Genomic DNA, 25,100 nt, shown 5'->3' on the forward strand with positions numbered 1-25,100 from the left:
CACCACACCAATCCAAGGGCAAGTTCAAAAACCTAAATGTCCAAGTTGCACAGCAAAATGACACAATGACAAACTACAGTAAACAATCGATCAGACCTTCAGTGTTTCTCTGCATCATTCAACTTCTTTGAGTGAGCACACTGAGAAAACTAATCTTCTAACAAATAAAACTTCCAGTTCGCTAATAAAAAAAAATGCATATAACTGTTCTTAAGTTTTGGAGTTTTCCCATGCTTTAGTTTGATGAGTGATGGTTTGTCCGTGCCGCCTCCGGTTTTGCACCCACATGCCACTGGTAGTGATTGCAGTCTCATGTCTCTGCAGCATTTCGTATATGTACTCCACAGAAAATACAGACTTTAGCTTCAGCTGGGTGGATGATACATATGTACAGTAAATGCTTTAACAGATCTTTAATGGTAATTGGCAAAAGTGGTGTGTCAAAATACTCTAGTTGTCAAAACACTGTCATGTGGTCACGAGGTGTTAAAAAGTCCTGGCCTAGTGTGTAGCTTCCCCCCATGAAAAAGGCAGAATGATTTCAGTCCATACAGCAAATGCTTCGCGTAAGAACTAAATGCTTTAGCACCATAGAATACCACTTGTTGGCAAGCAAAAAGAAGAGGAAAAAAACCCATAGGCAGCTTGTGCTGGATGTCATCCAGCTATTTTTTTTAAAATCATCTCTTGTATTTCCAACACAATGTGAGAGTAATCAGTCTGATATGACCAAATGTACAAACACCTTTGCTTTTCCATCATGCTGAGCAAATGGACAATGAGGTGTGGCAAAATATTTACGACTGAAGCTTCAATAGGTGCAGATCCTCCTGATTTATCTGTCTCTGATGTCACTGATCAGGCAGGTTCCCTTTTAGCATAGACAAGTTTTGCCATGATGTCTACCAAAGCTGAAGGGGATGAGATTTGGGCCCAGTAAGGTGGAGGAAAGTTATTCCAGAGGTTAGAGTGGGATTCATATGACCAGAGGTTGATCTATGCAGATTAGAGCGAATGGGCAGGAAGGGTAAGCAGGGCTGGTTGTGCTCTTGTGGACTCAGCAAGTTTCAGTGGAAACTTGAGTGGTAGCAGCCAAATGTGATCTTCTACATGTAGCCATGTCTTGTCTCTGGAAAGGCCTTCGATTGTGACCTGCGGCATATTGGAACAATATGACGTCAGATGGTATAAAAAGGGACCCAAATGGATTGATGGGTTCGGGTTGAGACTCAGACGCAGGTGCCTTGGTGTGCAGGAGGAAGGGCTTTTCGGTTCTTTAAACCCTGGGACTTGTCCTTAAAATCTGTTGGTTTCTGCTGTGAAATGTCTATCAGCGCACTGGCAACGATGAGACCTGAAGAAGGAAAGAGCAAGAGAAATATGAGGGTGCTGGAAAAATAGGCAATTTCCACCAAAGGCTTTGTCAAGTTATAAAAACAAACATATATTACAGGTATGTCTATAATATTTCAGCATTTCAGCACGAGGACATACAGTGAGCCGACTGTTACCGGCACATGTGAGGACAGAAACAGAGGGCTCGGTGGGGACGGAGCACCTGCTGCAGCAAGCAAACATGCTGTCTGCAGTCATTTTTACTTGACCAGCAGACTTCACTACAAGCCAACTGGCTGTAGAGACAGGTACTTTATGTTCTAAAACCAGCTGCCAGTGATTTGACCAGCTGAGTTGCAGGTGACACCATCAGCCGGCCTGAGTCACACACTGCTGCAACTTTTCTTGGCAACGTTCTAAAACAGTTTTGTCTCATGAATCTTTGGTCTGAACTGGATTTTAAACAAAACCCCAGAGTTTTCAAACTAAAATGGGGTGCAGCATTTTCAAAGGTCATTGGTTTAGTAGTTCTAAAACACCAGAGTAGTGTGGATGCCAGGCAAAAACATAGCAATAGTTTTGTGTTTTAAAATACATTGGCGTGGATGTAGTCTCAGTGTGTTTCTGATGGTGTATAGGATGACTTTTTTTGACTTTTGAAGCAAAATCTTTGTAACAATGAACCTGCTTTGTGACAAGTAAAGTAAATGATAGAATTCAGTGAGTCTTGTTGTGTCCTACTCATGCTAATAACACAAAATATTTATGCCAACAGACTTGGGTCACTGAACCATGCCAAACAAGTATCTGGTAAAATACATGTAACATTGCACTGTCAAAACAAACTGATAAATTACTTATAAAGCAGATCAAAGTGTGTCCAGGCGTTACCTCTAGCTCTCGTGATGTAATAAAGGGTGTGCCCCAGGGTTCAATCCTTGGACCACTCATAGTTACAATTTATATAAACAGTATTGGTCAAAATGTTCCTCATGCAAATTTTCATTTGTATGCAGATGATATTGTTGTTTACTGCTCTGCTCCTACACAGTATCAGGCTCTTTGTCAGTTACAAAAGGGTTTTATTTCCATACAATAAACCTTTCATGAGTTTAAAACAGAGTTCGAATCCTAACAAAATAAAACTCATGTTTACAATCTTTAAAAAAAAAAGGCCTCTGAACCTTTCATTTATACATATACACAACCTAGGCTGAGCAAAAGGTTAACAGTTAATGTAGTTAATGTGTCAACTGAACAGGTGCAACCTAAAACTGATCAACATTTATCAGAATAAAAAAGTGTGTGGTTAATGCCATAAATGCACTGTTTTTGTTCCAACACACTTCACTATATAGACATAAAGACAATATATGTTCATTGAAAATAATACAAAAATGCACCTCTAAAAGGAATCACTAAAAGCAGGTGCACCATCTGGAAATACAGAAATCAGTTATATTTGAATAAGTCCTAATAAAATTCTGATATAGTATATAATGTTTTTTCAGAGAAGTGACCTTTTTTTTGCTTATGAATTCTGAGAAGATAATTGACCTCACACATGAATAACAAACTCCTACAGTGATATGTTTTTTTATGTGTGTTACCTGACTGTCCTGGTGGAGGTAAGTCTGAGGGCCCAGAGGGCAGACGCATGAGGACAGTCAACACAGCAGCTTTCCCTCCTGAACACGGCTCCATCGCAACGGGTTTAGGTGCGCCCTTGAGAAGAGAGACACAGAGAGAAAGACACAGATATGAAACACAATGTTGTTTTGTATTTTTGTGGTTATGTGTATTTATGTGAAACAGTTGACGTCCTGAGACAGACGACAAATTTTAGTTTTTTTTTCTGACAATACAGGGAAATTAAATACAATTAAATCAACTAAAAAATGATATAAAATTTCCAAAAACAGAAATATGGTTGCTGATTTATTTGGTTTTCACAGTGATAACATTGAACTATAAAGAGCTATATCCTGTGTCCTCGACAGACGACACCAATAACGGTGATTTGTGATAAGGTGTGACAGACAGATTCATGATTAAAGTACTTTATTAACTTGACTGATGCACAACCCAAGATCTCCTTACCCACCGAGCTAAAATCAAAGTGATGTGAAAGTCACACTTGGAAAGTCTTGATAATTGTTTTCTACAATGTCCTGTTGAATTTTCTTTTGTGGGGACGAGCCGAGCAACAGTCACTGATATTGGCTACTGCAGTTGCTACATTTAAGACGCGACAACCTCCTCCTGAGACAAATGGTTTGATTGGTCACACAACAAAAAACACTTGTGTGTGTCCCTGTCAGACAGTCCATGTGTTGAGACAATGACCTACCCTCTCACTTAATGGCCAAAACTGCTTGTCTCAAGCGTGAAAAACATGTCATCCTGATAATGAATGTCAGGGGGTTTCACAGCATGTTTTGGCTGAGGGGATAGAAATTGGGGAATAATAACATGTCTGAATAGAACTGACTTTTTTCCCTCAGTGTCTGGCTGAATTTAAAATGGAGATGAGAGAGTCAGACGAGGCAAAATGGTCGAAAAACAGGGACGCACAAGCACATGCATTAAAACATGAGAGAATCAGGAGTGGGATGAGCTAATTTATATTAACATGTTCCACTGAAATTTGTGTATTTCACCCTTTGCAAACAGCAAAAAATGATGCTTATATGTGTGTTTTGAATGAACACTGACTCTCAAAGCTGCGATATACTGAATATTAATAGTATGTTAAGTATAAATAATACAGTCATGCCGTTTCAAATGCCACAGTTCACAACAACAGTATGTTTCTTAGTTTCCTGAGGGTATTGAAGGAGTTAAAAAAACATTTAAAGGGTAAATTTTTATCCAATGCAGACCATATTTCCCCATGTATTTGTGTCTAAGTGTCTAGTTGGTACAACCATTTTTGAAATCGGTCCAGTGTTGAGCGAGAGTGCTGCACTGGCAGCAGCAAAACAGGCTGCAATGTAATCCCTTTGGGCAACTGAGCACCATCAGTTTACATCCCCCAAAACTGACGGGTTAAATTGTTATTCGAAGTGTCTGACATTATTATTTTTGAAAGGATCCCTACAGAGACAGACGTTTTGTTAAAGAGTAAGATCCTTTTTCAGACTCCATTTAAATAAACAGTAATTTCAGCATCATAAAACATACTAATCGACAGAGGCAAAATAAAACTCACAAAAGCCATCTTGGTTTGTTGTTCCACTGCTCCAACAATCACCAATTCTGGTTTGATTGAAATGGAGTCTAGTGGGTTTGGTGATGGCAATTTCGGGGCTGTTTCTGGTTAAACAAAAATGATTTTACAAAAAGAATTATCTCTTTAGGGATCAGCTCTGAGCTGGTCAGTGGCAATAACAAGCACCTTTGGAATTAATGGTGCTCAGTTGCCCAAAGGGATTACATCGCTGCCTGTTTCGCTGCTGCTGGCTGCAGTCCTGTTGCTCAATACTGTACCACTTTCAAAAATGTTTCATCTTGTTAGTCACTTAGGGTGCTTTCAGACCTAGAGTTGTCTCCTTTGGTCCAAATCAGGGACTAATTTTGTCACAAAGTTGCATAATTGCCTAGAGTTGGTTCGTGTTCTCATGGCAGCATTTACAAGTGGATGGCATAAAATGCCTTGTGTGAGAAAGCTGCTCTTGATTGGTCAGAATTTCCATGCGGGAAAAATCCAGGAAGTAAACCAAACGTTGAAGAAGAGTACACTTGCAAGATAAATGTGACACTTTCTAATGTCACAATGGAGGATCAACTACGCAGATTGATTTTAGCGCTGGTCATCGTGGACTATATTGCTGTCATCGTTCATTTTAGTCAAACCATACAGTTTGAAAACGAGGCGCGGCTCCAACTAGAAAACAATGTTTTGATGCATTGGATGTGCTGAATGTGCATATTAAGGCAGTACAGGAGGAGGTGCACATTATTAATCCTCCAGGACTGTAACATGCTCATGTTTGACCCAAACAATGTGTCATGTGACTGCAGTTGGTTCAGATCCAGGTCAGAACACGTTCTCACCACAAACAAACCGCACCAGAGTTTGGTTGGAACAGGACCGGAGACCTTCTTGAAAAGGTGATTTTAGTCCGGTTTAAACCAGAGCAACAGTTCCAATTGTTTTGGTGCGCACCCCAGCGCGACTGCTGAGTTCACAGCTGCCTAAACGAACCGCACTTAGCGGGCAAATGAACTTGAGTTCGATTGAACTGAACCAACCGGAGCATGTGTGAAAGCCTCCTTTTACACAAAAACATGGAAAAATAGGGTCCAGGTTAAAAAATACAGAAGTTACCCCTCAACATGAGGAATCTCATATTACAAACGGTATGGATGAACATTTTACAACACACAATGGATAAACAGAGAACATTTTGAGCTAATAAGAATTGTCAATTGTCTTGAAACGATGGACTAAAAGACACTATTGAAGGTTAATTGTGAGAGGTACTGGATTTGTCCTTTGTCAAAAGAGGAACCTCTTTGCAGAATTTGAATCATTTGCTGAGGTTATGAATGCTGTCAACATTGGCCCAGGTTATTATCCATTTGCCTGTACTACTAATCAGCTGGAACTAATACAGAGGGACAGAAAGATGAGGAGAAAGGAGAGCAGGACAAAGGTGAACCAAAGAACAAAAAGACAGTACATTAAATGTGACAGACACAAACTCTACACATTAATCAGTTGTTAAACTGTTCTAAAAGCCCCAACATTTATACCATTTTTAATCAGGTTGTATAACTTAATGAGCGCACACTTTACAAGGCCTTATTTTAAACTATCCTTTCATTATATGTTTCATTAAAACACAGTATACTTGGCTTTAAAACTCATTTATATGGAACCCTGGATCAAGGACGACTGAGGTACATTCATTAGTCTTGTTGCCTCTAACCTACGTTTTCATTATACAGTTCTCTGAATGACTCAAAACCTTTATAAGCACCATATGAAAGCAAACAAGGCTTAAAATTCAACAATACTGTACATACAGGACATGTTCCGGTATTGCAGGCAGGCTAGAGGCCGACAGATTGTTTTCTGTACGTGCATTCTTATCAACCCAATTAGGCAGCGTGATCAGAACACAGTATTCTCATGCATCTTTTTCAGGTATGTTCATGATCGAGAGCCCTGAATTAGACCTACTGCTGACATACAAGGGCAATTAAACTGCCAGCCATTTCATGACCATCCAAGAGATCCTGCTAATGAATAGCTATATAAGTCAAATTCATGCGAGGGAGCTAATTTATCCCTATGCTACGTTTTGATTAAGGCAGATTCCACTGCAAGCTATACTTACATGGACCACTGGGTGAAACAATATTGCAGCTGTTCTAAACAAATTAATACAACAAAGGTTTGTAAAACAGAAGCAGCACAGCTGTAAAGCATATGTAGAAATACTGTATTAATCATTACAATTTAATCATTGCCAGGTCATCTGTGGGGTTATTTAATAGAAATGTTTAATTTAAATACAAGTCCAATACTATTTTTGGCCATATCTGTTTGTTGGTTCACCACTTTGGTCCAAGCAGTAATGTCTGAACACCTACTAAACAGTTTGAGATTAATTTTCATACACGCAGTCATGGTCCCCAGAGGATGACTACTACCAGTTTTGGTTATCTCCTGACTTTTCCTCTGTTCTACAGCACCATGTACCAGTCCCTGGACAGTTTACACATACTATGCTTTACATACCCAGTGACTGGTGCAATTAGATCATGAGGAATGGCTCTACATGGCACCAGCCACTGGATAAACACATGACCTCTGTAAATACTTCCCTAAGTCTTTTCAACAGCAGGGGCATTACAAATAGACAACACAAAGATGTGAAATACTTGGCTGCGAATATTTCAAATCAAAACTACTCATACTGGTAATGATATTAATTTGCAAAAACTGCCAAGATCGTGTTGACCCAGAGCAGTGTCTGAGTCAAGATGTTGTATAGCCCAAGCTAGTGGTTCCCAAATGGTCCAGTTACAGGGTCCAGATTTCTCCTAAGTCATTAGCTTAAGGTCCACAAAGTTTAATATATTTAGCATCAAACTTGTGTTTGTGGTTGATGCTGAGGTGGTTTTCTGTCTCTGTCAAGTAGCTGTCCCTCAGTCGCTCACTCCACAGCAGGAAATGGAACTTTAAATTAAAAGCTCTGTGACAGAATTTTACTGTACTTCAATATAAAGTGTGTTTTTTACAAAGTTGACATGTTTGCTAGTTGCTTGTGATTCATTCAGAATGGACCCCCGGCCCAATTTTGGACTGGGACCCACCAGTTGAGAACCACTGGCCTAAGCTAATATAAGTCGTTTTATTAGGTTTCCTTTTAGAGAAATGCTCTGAATGAATGAGTGAATTTGAGCTCCCTCTGATACACAATTATGCACTGTATATGTCTAGGGCTTTTATTGTGAAAGGTAAGAACGGAGGGAGTATCTTCTAGCTGCTTCTGTCAAGGTTAAAAGGAGTAAAAAGGTTTGCTGTCTGGATTATGGAACCTGAAAACCAGAACAATCTGCCTTGTTAGGAGAAAAAATTACAATGCTTTTTTGCCTCATTATATTCGTGTTTTATGTGCAAGTATTCATTACCAAAACAACACATGCTGATGTCTGAATTAATCACATGATATAAATGCCTTTGGTGAATATAGGCTTTTACTGTACAAAGCTTTTACTCTAGTTTCTGCTCTGCGTTGCACTTTAAATATAACCAATAAATAAGCTCTGATAACATTAAGGGACACTTAGCTTACACATCCTGTCTGCACTACCACTCCAAACTTAACTGTTGAACCTTTGACTGTACATTTTACAGTATTACCACCATCGCCTCAGGTTTGCGGAACATATATCTTAATTTACACATCAAAACGGATGTTGTAATATCACTAGTATTATAAATACAAATGTTGGTGGTGGTATTATTATGTCTGTAAACTAGTGGCAAATAAAGCCTTCCTGCAACGCTGTCTTTCAATTAAATGACAGAATAATGACCTTTCTTGGAGCGTGCATTTCCACATTACTTTATTGTTGTACATTTTTTTGGAACTTCCTCAGTACTATCAGATTGATGCGGTGGTTTTTCCTATCAAAGCATAACAAACACTTTTTTGTTTGTATGAAAGGCATCAATAACAGCAAAATTAAACCACCTTTTTTCTTCTTTCTCATTTTCTCTGTGAAATGTTCAAATTAATCTGTGATAACGGAAATATTCCTAAAATGCAGAGGAAAATAAGAACATTAATAAATCATTTCAATCCGTCTCAATCACAGGGTTGCCCTTTTCTATCAAGGCTTTTTAAAATTGCTGTCTCCATTTTCATATCATCCAACCTGCATTTCTACTATTAATCAAGCTGTATTATGGTCATTCAGAATCCTCCAAGCAACATAAACATGCACACACACTCACTATGTATCTGCTTTCCTTTCCCCTGCTGACAGGTGTCATCCATCATACTAGCTGTCCGTTAGCAGTTCCATATGTTGAATGCCGGCCACAGTGAATAGAGACATCTGTGACACCGAGGCCTGGGCCTGCGCTGTTTGGGCCCCGACTGGCTCTCTGACCAACAGCTGCTGACATCTTGGTCACTAAATGTAATGTCTGTCTCTTTGGGGGTTTAAACTGAAACCGAAAATGGAGGAAATGGACACAAAGGCTGTTGTAAATTTCTCTCAGACCAGCTGGAGGGTCCGCAAAGATTTTTGCGACGGAGTGCTGGCACTAATTAATCCAGCAAGATGAGTGCTGACGCTACTAACGTAGAATAGGGTCCTAGATGTTTTCATGTGTTGGACTGGGTGTGGGGGGGCATTTTGTGGGTGCAGCTTCTGTTTCCTCTGCAAGCTGCATCATCTATTAGTGTGGTTATGATATTCAAAAGTTTATCTATACATCTGCACTAACTCAGTGAATGAGTGGGTCTGAGTAGTACAAACAGAGCTGGTGAAACAAATAGGGAATCAGTGATGCTAGCGTGACATCGGTGTCCTCTTTGACATCAACAATCATTTCCAATAGCTAAGTGGTGCCAGATGCTGACCAATTAACCTTTATAAAAGAGAATTAGGCTCATTTCATGCGGTTCACCTTCAGCTGGAGCCAAGACACGTGATGAAGCTGTATGCAGTCCAACATATGCATTTGCTCATTTGAAGCCATGTAGATTAGTCCACAATATGCTGACATATTTCCAAAGCTCACAAAAAGGTTACAATGAGCTATGGCTGAGTAGGACTCTATGCTTCCATATATACAAATTAGTTATACACACACAGTAGCACCTGAATGCAAATCATTTTAACAGCTGGGAACTTTTAATAGAATGAAATCATTAATGTATTATAGTAAGCAAACTACCACAATTGCTACAGCAACTGCACGGCCTCTGAAAAACACAGAGAAATGTGTGTTTTGCTTTTGTTTCCCTTCAAGGTATGCTTTATGACCTTTCAGTGTATATAAGATATTCATGTTCTATTTGGCTTCTTCACATTCGGAATTAACACTTAGCCTACAGTAACGCTGGTGTCACGCATCGTTGAATGTCATTTGAGACCATTTCTACGCCACTAGAATTAATGGGAAATCTGGCATGTATGTAATTAACCAAGCAATACTTAAAGGAATACGTTACCCCTCCCAAATGAGCATTTGTGTGTTAATTAGTCATCCCATTTACATTCAATTCTAGAAAAACTTTTTTTTCTGCAAGCCTCCTAGCTGAACGAAGAACTCTAATTTATCCAGTTGTATGCTCAGTACTTCCAAAACAGACAGCTGTTTGTGATAGGGAACTGAACTGAAAGTGAAACTTATTGATGCACTGGAGTCACACAATGACACAAACCAACTGTTCAAGGCAGTGGTAGACCAGCAGCTCACCAGTTCAGCGAGGTAAAATCACTGGTTTTTACAATGGAGTCCGGCTTTGAAGAGAGCATAGATAGGTTTCACCTTTAGTTCAGTTCCCCATCAGAGAAAGCTGTGCTTTTGGGAAGTACTGAGCACATGACTGGATAAATGATTCTTGGATTATACTGCACAAGCTGTATGAGAATGTGTGAACAGATGTTTTGATATAGTTTTGCTGCTGTTAAACACAGAGCCCTATGACTTCAATCCATCAAGAATCGTCCTGTTTTTTTGGATTCTTCGTTCACATTGGTGGCATGTGGAATAGACAGATTTTCTTTCTGTATTCATGTAACATGTGGTGAGTTACTGATAAACACCATTTTGGGGGGTGAAGTATTCTTTAATATAGCGCTTATTGGTGAATTAGAATCACCAAAAGATGTTTTTAATATACATTTAGGCAACAAAATGGACAAGAAAGGTTCTTGCTTGTCCACTTGCATGCTGAATTTATGCTTTGGGTGCGTATACAAAGCAGTATACAAACCTCATTGAAATAAATTTAGGACACAGGCATGTCAATCAGGTTTCTCAGGTATTTTCCATACTAAAACTTTTATAGTAACTTCCTTAAAAGCTGCACGGACATCTAAGTGAAACTGAAAGTCAAGCATTCGTAGGTTCATTCTGCATCTTGAAAGGGTCAAGAAACAGAAGACTGAAGAATGTTTTTTCCCAGTTATCATTTCCCAGACAGCTTGGGATATTGTTTACAGCAATATTCTCCAGTGGATGCAAAGTCTCTGCCTTAATGCGCCTTATAACAAGAACACTGCATTTGGAGTTTGTGCAGAAACTGGAGCAACACTACTGGAATAAATTATCAAATAACAGATTGACACACACGTACCACTGACAAGTATGTAATTAACATTTTACCTAAATCAGCGGTCCCCACAACCATTCAGACTCAGACTGTACCTTACTGCTTTAAATTGCAGCTAAAAAAGTGCACTCAGAGAGGTAAGAAGCATTTGTTTTTCTCCTCTTTTGCTCTTTACATTGCCCTTCACAACACCATAATGCACAGTGAGTACCACTCAGTATTAGACATTAATAGCTAATGTAGTGCCTCTCTCCCGGTTGCCACAGTGATTTTATTTCTCTCAGCGGCAGGTGACACAGAGGTGGCTCTGGCTGAGGAAACACTGTTGGTCTTCCGATGTCAATTTGAGAATATAGCTCCCCATATTGCTCCGAGCTATGCTTTTATCCCAGTGTCACAGAGCTCTAGACTGTGCTTAGCGCCAGATTCCTTCTCTATTCTCTCTCTGTATGGGAGGTAGTCACATCACAGGAATAAAGAGGCACAGCAGCAACCGGACAAAACATTTCAGATGTGCAAAAACACGCAAGTATGCAGTGTTTCATGACAAATTAATAAAGATTTGAGTGCAAAATCAAAATGCAGCATGGTCCCAGTAAACAACCCGGGAGGATAAATTAGGCTACACGAAAACATGCACACTGCAGGACAAAGAGCTATAATAAAATGTCCTGATGTCATCATTTCAACATCAGAGCACTGATGCTTTTCAAAGTAATAGCCGAAGATTAAAACAACCATAAAATCTTTCTGGAAAACTTTGAAAAATCTATACAAGTCTTTTAAGAAAAATTGGCATCATGACATCACTTCACATAAAAGATGTCTTTTAAAAAAAAAAAAAAAAACGTCAATCGAAAGATGTCAGCAAGTCCATAGCCCTGATTGCAGAGGACAATTCATATAAAGAAGAGGGACACGGGAAGAAAGGACCATCACCTGGAGATTTCTTATTGATGTGGGGAGCGGATAAAAGGCTGACATATTGTGGAGAGGAGGGCATGAGCTGGTTGAATACATCACAATAAGGTCCAATTATGTGGCACTACAAAACTACTGAAGAGAGGCTGTTATGAACCTCAGATTGATTGTATGAGATGCCTGTGCAATGTTGACAAAATAGGGGTTCCGTGGTCAAACGTTTGGGTGCTTGTCAGGACTCCAGTTTCGTCTAAGTGAAAAGATGGGATGGTGGAATTTGGGGACATCATAATAGACAAAGTAAAAGAAAACTAATGCTGGCCTCACACCAAAAAACTTCCCAAGCAATTTCCCAGGTGCATACAAATTTCCAATGTCAGAATAAAATTATGAGATTTTTACTTAAGTTGGTGCAAGCTCCCGTGATCTCGACCTTTTGGTGTAAGGTGGTCATAACACTCAGTCTGAGCCAAACATAAGCAGACAAATTAGACAGCAGACACATTAAATCAGCTCATTGTCTGTCTGTGGTTTAAAACTCATCAGTCACGTTGGTGAGTTGAGGATACTGACGGCACTTGGTATGAAGGACTTTTTAAATACATTTTTAGTTGCCAGAGGGACTCTACAGCGCCTCCCGCAGCTCAAGAGCTCAAACTGGCTAAACAGAGGGTGGGAGCCATCGGCCAAGATACTCCTTGCTTTCCTCCTCGTCCTGTCTGTAAAGAGTTGGTTCAAGGGCTTTTGTGGCTGGCCAACTATTTTACTTGCCATAGTTTCAATGAATGTACAGGTAAGGCGAGCGTACCAGGCAGGGAGGTGAAATGTTAAAACACTCTCAGCCATAGTTTTGTACACTAATTCTAAAATTTGCTGACTAACACCGAGGTCACCGAGTTGTTTAAGAAGATAAAGTTGCTGTGAGCATCTCTTGGAAATATACTCAGTATTTCCAGAGAAGCTCACATGGGAGTGCAGAACTCTACCAAGGTATTTAAAATTTTCCATAGTTTCAACATGAGTGACACTGGCTCTGTCTTCAGATCTTGTTTCATACACACACAAAAAAAATAATAAAATAAATTAAATCAATTTTATGCAAGTCTCTCTCTCGTTTTGATGTTCTCACAAAATCAAACAGGTTTAAAATTATTGTACGTTTTTAGTCTTGACACATTCAAATGCTCAAGTTCAATGACGTGAACATTGTCAACGACCAAAAGCTGCGCTCTCCCAAGCACCAAACATGAAGCAATGAACCGGGTAGACAGTAAACATGGAGGGGATTCTAGGGAGGTGCAAGAACGTGAACAAGTCTCGGTTCTCTTGGGCTGTGGAAAAGGAGGACAAACTAGTGGAGTTGCCGAGTGAACAAGAATCGGTGTTAAATTCGGCGTTATGTGATCCACCAACCAGGACATGTTTTAGTGAGGAATCTTAATTATTGAAATGGTTTGCCTCTTATTTCCACTGTCTCCTTCCACTGAAATGGCGGAGCTAAACAAAGTTTGTACGCAAATACAGTTTATCCTTATGATTATATTGATGCCGAATTGACAAGAATACTATTGACACATAGAATAATGTTTATTCGGACATGTTTAAAAGAAACACACAAGCTTTGGTTAGAAAAAAAAATAAAAAATAAAAATATAATGACGCCTTTTATCTTGTGTTTCTAGAGTTGCATGTTTTTGCAGACATATTTCATCATATTTATTAAAAGGTGGTTTGGCGTAATATTTACAAAATGATCTCAAAAAGAATCTCGCAGGGGGTCTAGAGTTATCACAGTTTTTCTAATTCAAGCATTGCAGGTGAGTATAAAGGCAAGTAGTATATATGTAGTCCTGTCCAGAGGTAGGTTTTATGTAGGAATATAGTCATTAAAATGAGTTAGCATTTGCCAACAGTATAACGTAAAAAGACGAGATTCACTGGTAGGTTTAAAGATTTGTATTGTCAAAAATGTGGACTTTCATGTAGAAGAGCTTAAATAATTTGACAAAAATAAATTGAAAGATGAATATAAATGTTTGTGGACCTCACAAATTAAAATCTAAGACTATTAAATGACTTTTGGGCCTAATGTTTCTAAAATTGAAGATGTATTGGAGGGTGTCAAACTTTAGTCTTAAAAATGTATTTTCAAAGTCGTCTTATGTAGGGTAGACATAAGGTTTCAGTGTCAGCGTTTGGTATTAAATATTCTTGCAAGATGTTACAAGAATACAGTTGTACTCACATCGCAACTCCCTTTCATTGCACATTGTGTATTGGCATACATGTGATAATAATGTGTGTGTGTGTGTGTGTGTGTGTGTGTGAGTAAACAAGCATTCAGGACTCACTTCAACCACAGGCTGCAACAGTTCTGTTTCGTCTCCCCTGGCATCCAGCGCAACCGCAACTGAGGCAAACGGACGACTGGCCATCTGCTGACGCTCTCTCATTAGTTGCTGTAAAATGAAACACAGATGAGCTAAATGAAGAATTTAATCTAATCAAACAACAGACACATATAGAGAGGAGTGAGACATATGTTACAATGAAATATATGAATACATATACAGCACTAAATTATTTACATGTAATATACATCATTAATATAAAACCCCTCAAACATGTTGCATTTTTAACGAAGCTGAAAGGACAAGAAACACATTTTTAATTTCAGCCCTTCATAATGAAAAACTTACAAGAAGTCCTCATTATCTAAAGCTATCACTGTTTTTAGATTATTATTATTTAGAATTATTTTGTGTCCCACCACTACAAATAACACAAATAGTAACAGACAAATTCATTTCATATTAAAACGGACAAAATGAAAACTGTTAATACTGATCAAGCAGCCAGCAACATTATATGCACAGTAATTCATTTTCCACATACAGCACACCATCACAGAGAAACATACAAACAATTCTCTGTGGCGTGTTTAGGTTTCTGCCCAGGAGTGACACTATTTCTGTAGCACAGACTGAACAGAAAATAGCCTCTCTTGTTCCCCCACTAATCAATATTGTAAAACAACTAGCGCCATACTTTCATCAGCAACGCAGTGTCTGATCAATATCTAAACAGGCCGCCATTTTAGCGCCAAGGACATCACTGATTGGTATTGGATTTGTGATGAGCTTAAGTGTGCTGCATTAGGATCTAATTGTACTTCAGATTACTAAGCACATCAGGCGGTTGTGATGATCGGCCCCATGACCTGCCCTTCCTCTGCACTGCTCTGAAGTTCAATAAATATGGCTCTACGTGTGCACAAACATACAAAAGCAATACTTTATATACACGTTATATAGTGCAATTAAATGGATGTTTTGGGATCTGTAACATCAAACACTTGGTGTCTCTGGGGGAGTTTCAATCTAATGAACATAGAAATGGTACACACAAATGTAATTGCTCAACCACAGCCTAGGAATAGTAACTAAACAAGACAAGCGTGTCAAGTTAGGATTCCTCCACATGTAGAGGTGGTGTGCATGCAGCTATAGTAAGAATGATATCCATAATTTAATGAGTTCAGAGAGAAGTGTATTTTGTTTTAGCTTTTCCAAATCCAAAGACACAAGAACAAAAGTATAAGGAATTATATAAACCATGTTTAACATGTCTGGCTAACTAGTTTACTCCTTTAAGTTTAAGTAGTAACCCACTTTCACTTTCAAGGTCAAGGAGCATTTCATTAGCTAACTACATTTTACATTTTCGTCATCATTCTTGTGATATCAGGACTAACTACCTCGACACTACAATACAAATAATGGCATTATTTCCCTGTCTTTTACACAGGATATGGTGAGGATGCTGACTTTTTGCCTGGGAACTGTTAGCTTGAGCATCGGCCTTTAGCACAATATCATGCGTCATGTATATAATGTGCATATTTAAAGGTATACTATAGAGGATTTCCCTTAAGAACAATGGATAGTCTCATACAGAAATAATCGCTCTCTGATTCTGTCCTCTGCCTATGTCTCAGCTCAATTCATAGGGACTTGGCTTGAGAACCAGAGGGTCGCCGGTTCAAGTAGCTGTATGCACCAAGTATGGAGCATGGACTGTTAGCTGGAGAGGCACCAGTTCTCCTCCTGGGCACTGCTGAGGTTCCCTTGAGCAAGGCACTGAACCCCCAACTGCTTGGAATGCTTGTCCAAGAAAACCCGCTTGCTCTGACATCTCTGTATTTAATGCATGTATAGGTCCTGTTTGTGCATGTGTGTGTATTTCAGGCTTGTGTGTGTATGAAAAAAATGTATTTCCCCTCAGGGATTAATAAAGTATATTTTCTACTTTCTTATTTTCTTCATTTTTGCTGTGTTTGAGATATTTCAGGGCACTGTGAGCAGGTGAGGTTGGTACTTTATAAAAAGGTAGCAACCAGGTGCCAGACTGTAAGCAGTACACATCCAAGAGGATGCTACAAAAGTTTTGGACACAGCGCAGAAAAATGCAAATACTGCAAGGCAAAATGCTAAGCGAACAAACTTGGAGTTGGCTTTCACTTGCGCTGGCGACAACTCCAGCCTGTACACGCCTGTCTCGTTTTAAAATTTGTCCGATGGTGACGTTAAGACGACAGCCAGAGACAGTGTTTTTAATTCGCTTGGAGCTAATGATAGCTTGAGAACCTAGCTAGCAACAGCTTATACAAATGACCGTTTTCATTTCAGCTGATGGTGATCAGCTATGAATAAGTAGCCTGCTTTTATCTATTGGTATCTAAATTCAAGGAGCCACTGTTTAAAAAATGACTAAGGATATCATGTGGTGAATCTGCCACAGTTGTAAACTGCATGTGCACCATGTGAGAATGGGAAGCTTGAGAGGCAACAGTAACTACAGGCGTTCGGCCACATGAACGGTCAATTACCCAGGAAACATTCATTCATTCATTTTCTGTGACTGCTTCTGTTTGGGGTCACAGGGGGGCTGGAGTCTATCCCAGCTGACATTGGGTGAGAGGCAGGGTACACCCTGGACAGGTCACCAGACTATCACAGGGCTGACACATACAGACAGACAACCATTCACACTCACATTCACACCTATGGACAATTTAGAGTCACCAATTAACCTGCATGTCTTTGGCCTGTGGGAGGAAGCTTGAGTACCCAGAGAAAACCCACACTGACACAGGGAGAACATACAAACTCGGCCCCCCACCCTGGGATTCGAACCCCCTTTAACAGAAGAAGAAAATCTCTGATTTCTCAAGTACACTAGACTGTTTAAAGGACAACTTTGGTATTTTTCAACCTGGGCTCTATTTCCCCATGTGTATGTGTGCGTATGATTCATGGGTACCACTCGTTCTAAAATTGGTTCAGTATTGAGCCGCGAAACGAGCTAAAACGGTAATGGGGGCAAATGCGTCCCGTATAAAAGTGCTTTTTTTCGCCACTGACCGGTTCAGATCGCCAGTGCTATCTCTGTAAATAGCATATGGTAGCAGCCCTGGGGCAGTGGTGAGTGTGAATGAGTGGAGTCAGCTGTCAGTCAGTGTTGGAGCAGAGAGGCGGAAGTTGTCCCCGCTTGGTAATGTAAATGAGTATGTGTGTGTGTGAAGTGTGTGTTACACTAGAAGAGTCAGAGGACGGAGTCTTTTACGTGCTACCCTCTGGAGTGTTACCGGAGTTTTTGGAGTGCTCAAATAAACGGGCCTTTTTCCCGAACGCAAGAACAGGATGTCACGCAACACCCTGTACAGCTTTCATAGGCTGCCTTTGTCGGACGGTGAGATGCTGAAGCTGTGGCTAGTTGTGCTACAAATGGATGCTAACACTCCTGTCCAGACACTGCGCCTTGCAGACCATCGGGTCTGCAGTGCTCACTTCTCCCAAGATGACTACTGCCAGCCGAAGAAGAGAAGACATCCAATCCCGAAACACCTCTTCCTCAAGAAAACGGCTGTCCCACGAGTAGAGAGAGCTACAGACACAGTGGAGCAGAGCTCGTGACATCACACAGCCCTGAGGTAAGGGAAAGGCTAAGTTAGCATGCTATTTACAGAGATAGCACTGGCGATCTGAACTGGTCAGTGGCGAAAAAACACACACTTCACACACACATACTCATTTACAATACCGAGCGGGGACAACTTCCACCTTTCTGCTCCAACACTGACTGACAGCTGACTCCACTCATTCACACTCACCACTGCCCCAGGGCCGCTACCATATGCTATTTACAGAGATAACACTGGCGATCTGAACCGGTCAGTGGCCAAAAAAAGCACTTTTATACGGGACGCATTTGCCCCCATTACCGTTTTAGCTCGTTTCGCGGCTCAATACTGAACCAATTTTAGAAGGAGTGGTACCCATGAATCATACGCACACATACACATGGGGAAATAGAGCCCAGGTTGAAAAATACAGAAGTTGTCCTTTAAGCCCTTTTCAATTATCTTACATCATCCCTCTCATAAAACTGTGTCTGTCTGGGTCCACTGTATGAGAACATTCAGTTTTCTGGTGGTCTCAATCCTGAATAGAAATTTGTCCTTGGTATATAATGAACCCTGATATTCTTGTGTCCAGACCCCCCACCCTCACTCACTCTGAATTTAATTAAGTATTCATTAGTCTGGCTATTAATTGGCAAAATTCAGATGAGGTCTGGAGAGGCTGATAGCATTGTACCAGCAAACAAATGGAAAAAACAATTCTGTTGAAGACGCTTTCAATTAGGGGAATCAACGACTCCATCTATATGACAGGTTTAAAAAAAGAAGAGTATGTCGGAGCTCTGTATTCATTCTCTCAAATTGTTGTAGTTCTGTTGAGGGTGTACACAGGAAAACAAAAATTGATGGAAATGGCGGTGTTCAATTAATATGTCAAAAACCTTGATTTGATATTGGAGATCAAACAGAGACTCATTACTAGTACTCGCACAGGCAGTTCTTCCAACCGGAGCCTCAATCATCTGTGGCTTTTTATAGAGATTAAATTAAACAAAGACCTCACAGAGGCTAAGAGAACAACAAATCAAAACAACATGTTCCCAAATCTAGAGGATATTTAATAAATCCTTTAAACACATGCACTCTAACCTGTTTGAAGCCAGCTTACTCACTCGAACTGCAACAGCTGCATCTTTTTTATACTGATTTGAACGTGTTGCTGATCTATGCTCTGTTATTGTATGTTTTATTACTGGCTTTATGGGATGTGAGGTGACCTTGAGTGCTATGAAAGGTTCCAATAAAAGGACGCTTTGGTGATTTTCAACTAGCTTTATGTCATAACAATGTGGATGTTGGACATGTGTGTAAATTAACTGTGGTAACTCCCCTCTATCTTACCAGCATCCAGATCTTCCTGCTCATTTGCCAGCCAAAATTTCACTTGCTCTAAGGGCTGCTGCTCGAACTAAAGATTGTACGTCTGCACTTCATATGCCTGCCTGTCTCTCTTGTTCTCTCATACTACGACCAAACTCAGACCAATCTGTCAAACTAGGCATCCATCCATCCATTTTCAACTGCTTATCTAAAGTCAGGTTGCGGGGGCAGCAGGACGTCCCTCTCCCCAGCAAGGCTTTCCAGCTCCTCCTGGGGAACCCCAAGGCGTTCCCAGATCACACTAGATATGTAATCCCTCCGGCGCGTTCTGGGTCTGTCCCGGGGCCTCCTACCAGTGGGACGTGATCAGAACACCTCTAATGGGAGGGGCCCAGGAGGCATCCTGATCAGATGCCCGAACCCCCTCAACTGACCCCTTTCGATTCAAAGGAGCAGCGGCTCTACTCCGAGCTCCCTCCAGATGTCCAACTCCTTACCCTATCTCCAAGGCTGAGCCCAGCCACCCCACGAAGGAAACTCATTTCAGCTGCTTGTATCCACAATTTGATTCTTTCGGTCACTACCCAGAGCTCATGACCATAGGTGAGGGTTGGGACGTAGATGGACCACTAAATCGAAAGCTTCGCCTTCTGGCTCAGCTCCCTCTTCACCATGATGGTCTGCTTGTTCACATCACTGCAGAAGCTGCACCTAACCACCAAACAGCTGATCCACCTCACGCTCCATTCTACCCTCACTCATGAAAACCTCAAGATACTTGATCTCCCTTGCTTAGGGTACTAACTCACTCCCTACCCAGAGGGGGCAATCCACTTTTGTCTGTTCCAGAGGCCCAGCTGAAAACTTAAGCGGACAGAGCGTTTGCTGTCAGGGCCCCGAGGCTCTGAAACAGTCTGCCCAAGGAAGGATCTCTTTTAAGTCCCTTCTTAAAACATACTTTTATTGGAGAGCCTTTCCTGATTTTACTTGAGTTTTAAGTTAATTCAAACTGTCTTTTATTGCCTCAGTTTTCATACACTAAAGGGTTTTTATCAGTTGTTATTTACATGTCTTGTCTGTTTTATTATTAACATGTAAAGCATTTTGTAACTGTTTTGAAAAGTGCTTTATAAATTAAGTTTATCATTACTATTATAACTATGATACAATGTTATAGGAGCCTACTATGTCTCCCAATTTAAGACAGATGCTTTATTTGCCAATCCACACAAGGCAATTTTACACAAGGCATATGAAATGCAAGTCTTCACATACCCCCCCTTTTTTTACATTGTGCTCACTTGTGCATTTTTTAGAGCGATAGAGCAGGGCCTTATTTTTATGTAATGTTCAAAAGTGTAAAGAATAAGTGTTTACTGTAGGTTTGTGTCACATGAAAAGCCATATAAGTATAGTATATATTGTTTTATAACAAGTTTAATAATGATGATAAAAATAATGCACAGTCTCTCTAATGTGTATCAAGTAAAAGCTACAAACATGAGAAATAAGGTGTGTTTTATATTTGTTTTGTGTATCATAAATAATGCATTATTTGTGTAGATGCAGCCCATTTTGAAGCATTTTGAACATTTAATCATTCCTTTACAGACTAGTTGTACAGACTCACTGATATGGAGTGAGTGAGAGGAAAGTTGAGGTCAGGTCGGTGTAAGAACTGTTTTGTTGAATCACTCTGAAAACATTCCCCGGGGGAGGTAAAGCTGAAAGAAAAAAACAACAACAGCCATATGAAATTGAGATTGATCACCTGATTGATTTTTCTTCTTCTGGCTCTGATTTTAAACTTTAAATCTGAGGGGCCCCGTGTTGGATTGTTGTACATCTCTACTATTAAACATCAAAACCTGCAACACCAAAGCAATAGATTTGAGCTGCTGGGCCACCGCAGGTCAAAATGAGAAATTTTGCCCTTTTCGAAAAGATAAAAGCAGGATGGAGGGCCCGGCAGGGTTGTTGCAAAACAAGAAAACAGCTCACGGCTTATTATGGTTTCCAACACAAGAGCTTCAAATCCAACAACATTCATCCTAAATGTCAGATAGCAGTAATGTTATTTATCATGTTGCAGAATTCATTTAAAGCAACAAAGCAGAAGAGGAGAGCAGAGTCAAAGTCAGGGAGTAGTCGCGCTTTGCTTTGTGTCCGGCACAATCAAAGGGCCGGTGCAATATCAGAGAGATTCTAGAAATGAATGCTAAGTTAATGACAGAAGGCAGAACTGAACTCTGCAAAACCTGAGTAACGTTTGTGCAATGACAGACTGATTTCGTCGAGGATAAGAGCTGGAGCCATTCACACTTGTGATAAGGGTGGGCATGCAATGCACTGCTATGCAACCTGATTAATTTGGCAAGTGGGTGCATGAATTATCTGTCCTGTGAATGCAGCATTTTGTTCCCTTCATCGGATTCTATGAAAGGGTAAGTGTCATCCCGCCTCTGAGCATATTCTACACCTAAGCAGGTCACTTTGTCCTTTTCAAAGATCACTGGCTGTGCCCGTGAGTGCTGCCCTGCAGAATAAGAAAATGAAATAAAAACACAATAAAATAGAAAATAAAAAGATTTCACAATATACTCACACGCTGGGATTAACGGAGCAAGGATTGCTAAATGAAGATATCCTGTCTCGTAGACTGCCACTGCGTACCACACTGATATGATGTCGGTGAGGTTGAGTGGTTTCGTGTAGGCTCAAGTACCAAGAACTCATTAGAAAATCTAGTATTATTGCTGTAATAACACAAGTAACAAGGTTAAATTCTAACATAAAATATTCATTAAATGTTACCTTGCTGTATTTCTACGATTCTGTTTCAACTCATTAGCGGGACAGCTTCTCAGCTTCCAAGGGTAAACTACCTCCTGAGCTGAACCCCTAATCACAGGTACGCTCAATCATCTGTAACTTTAGAGGAAATTATTAGAGTGCAAACTTTAAACTGAACAAGGGACAATCAAGGTGACCAGGGGCTTAAGAGTAGGATAATCTTATTATAGCAATCAATGACTGCTGATTGAGCTCTTCAAGAGGAGAGCAGAACGTGAGACTACACTGAGCCTGCAGAGGGACATGTGAGGATTATGGGGTTGGAAATGTGTTGCTTTAAGTTTTGCCAGTGCCACCATGTAGCCAATTAGATGATTGAGTTGTCTTATGTTGTTTCCAGTGATCGTTTTTAAGTTGAGGCTCATGCTGCCAGACTATAGAAACATGTCTTCTACAGAAAACAAGACTAGGGCCATATTCACATAGGACTAGGTTAACTGGGAGACCTCATGTGATTTTAGAAATTATCCCTGGACATTATCCCGTGGATGCGAAGTAGAGTGACTGTGCCACTCTACTACTATATTGGATTTTTTGCCGACATCCAATATACTGATATGTAACAACTCATTTGATTGATAACCGATACTGATATCAATATATCTATATATGCATACTCTTACCGTGGTGGCCCACCAGCAGATGGAGACATGAAATGTAAAACTTTTCAATGTCTGTAAAATGTATGCATTGCGCAAAATAAGATAAATCGTGCAGGCCCATTTCAACAGTTTATTTTAAAGCCAATTTCGGCCGATACTGATGACGTGCTGATATTATTCTGCATCCCAGACAGAGACACGACACAACACCACTTGTGGAAATGTCCAGTGTTACCTCTTTTCCACGCAAAGCTCGGCATTTATCAGTGTGGATGTGAGTGGAGGCTACATTCAAATCCTACGTCAGGTCTCAACTTGTTTACGCAAGTTTGAGTCAGCGTGGATTTACGGTGCAGCACAGTAAATCTAGGTGAGCTGGAGATGTGTCATTAGACCAAATTCTGACTGGCATCTTAGTATTTGCAGCCAAATATTTATTTCTAAAAAATGTATAGCCTATGAGAAGATATTATATTTTAGAAAGATCTACATGGACGCCTGCTTTCTATCACAGCTGGCAACTGCCTGGCTCTGTGGGACTGGCTCCAAGCTGACTGAAGGACCCAAACCTGAAATGGATGCAGAACCATATGTGCGGCCATACGCTCCTCAATTATAAGCTTTTATACAGACTGGCTATTATAACAATATCAATAATGTATAGGTTAATAGGCTAAAGGTCAATAGGCACATATCATAGATGTACAAATTAAATATTCCAACCTCAGCTGTGGTTGGATTGTCCACTGCAACGCTATCGAGCGTAGCAGTGATTTCATTCCATACTGCACTTTACTAACTTCCGTTGATGCTACTTTTCAGGCTGTCAAATAGAACCAATTGGGTAAACTGAAACCTGAGATGTCAGCGTTTACATTTCAAGCTCAAAAAGGTTTCTTCTCTTGGCCATATTATGCTTGTCCATGTCATAAACAGATCATTCCTACGCTGTGACCAGCAAGACAAGAACATTTCATGAATCACACACAAACCCTACTGTTACATGATTTCTGTGCTTAGATCTGCGCTGTTTTTTCGTTAGATTGATAAATGAGGGCCATTGTCACATCATCCATCTCATCATCTTTCGAGATTTTGCCCTCCTGACTCATTCTTCCTGGGTCTTAATAAACTGTAGTGCATCTAAAATGCTTTCAAAACTTTGATTTCTAATTGCGAAAGCAGCCTTTGTAATTCTCGACTGAGCAAGAGGCAGAAAAAAGGCACAGAGAAAACTGAAAACCTAAACCTAACCCCAAATCACAGAGATGCCAATCAAACGGGAATAATACTGTACATGACACAGAGAGGCACACAAAAAAAGCACAGCGTAGTCCAGCTAATATTATCACATGACCTCTGTGTTAGGCAAAATATGGTATCTTAATTGTGGTGGAAGTTTTACTTGACTACACTGATTTGCAAATCCTTTTCAACCTATATCCAACTGAATACAATATAAAGACAAGACATATAATGTTTATACCACTAAACTTTATTGTTTCTGTAAATATACACATATAAGTTTCAACAAAGTTGGCACAGGGGCATGTTTACCACTGTGTTACATCACATTTTCTTTTAACAACACTCAGTATGTGTTTGGGAACTGAGGACACTAATTGTTGAAGTTCTAAGAGTGCAATTTCTCTGTCAAGATCCACAAGCTCCCCCCGCAATCTTTAAGACTTAAAGACTGTCTGTGGTTAAGAAAGGGCCAAAATCCCAACTGAGCACTGTGAGAGGTCAGTTTTCTCAAACAGGGAGCGTCTTGAAGCTGGCATTGCAGACAAAGGCTTCTCCAAGTATTAAATAAATTTCAGTCAGCCTGTTCAGAACTTTTTTCCTGTGTCTTTCCACTTTATTGCACATAATTTTATGGATTGAAATGTCCCGATTTCTTTATTCATGTGGTTTTATTTTCTTAATACCAAAGTCTGGCCTGAAGTCCATGTTAATAGCTGCATTGGAAAACTTCTATTGGAAACATTTGACATGTTGAATACTTTTTCCCCCATTGTATGTCAAAAGGATTTGCAAATCATTGTACAGCGTCCCAGTCCTGTGCAAATAGGGCTCAAGGCTGCATTCAGACTGACTTGAGCTCTGCATGAACGACGCAACCACAGGGTCGTCCAGCAAAAAAGTGAACCTAGCTCAACTGAACCGCAATGCAACTTCATCTGCCAATCAAATATTAAATTATAAATATGCCTAAAACTGTAGTTCCTCAATCAGCTACACGAGACTGGCTCCAAAAGTGAGTCAATCCACACA

General features: G+C 40.1%; 1 protein-coding gene across 1 annotated transcript in view; it reads right to left on the bottom strand.

The window, feature by feature from the left end:
• Nucleotides 1-294: 294 nt before the first annotated feature.
• The window catches only part of atrnl1b (attractin-like 1b), a 114,877-nt gene continuing 90,071 nt past the window's right edge, over nt 295-25,100 (bottom strand). Inside the window, exons 27-29 of the mRNA XM_033611297.2 lie at nt 14,417-14,524; nt 2,946-3,060; nt 295-1,354 (exon numbers count right to left, since the gene is read on the bottom strand). Coding sequence (XP_033467188.1) covers nt 1,230-1,354; nt 2,946-3,060; nt 14,417-14,524 — 348 coding nt within the window. The 3' untranslated portion in view covers nt 295-1,229. The remainder of the gene's footprint in view (nt 1,355-2,945; nt 3,061-14,416; nt 14,525-25,100) is intronic.

The sequence above is a fragment of the Epinephelus lanceolatus genome, chromosome 21 (assembly GCF_041903045.1).
Source record: "Epinephelus lanceolatus isolate andai-2023 chromosome 21, ASM4190304v1, whole genome shotgun sequence".
In the NCBI taxonomy this organism is placed as follows: Eukaryota; Metazoa; Chordata; class Actinopteri; order Perciformes; family Serranidae; genus Epinephelus; species Epinephelus lanceolatus.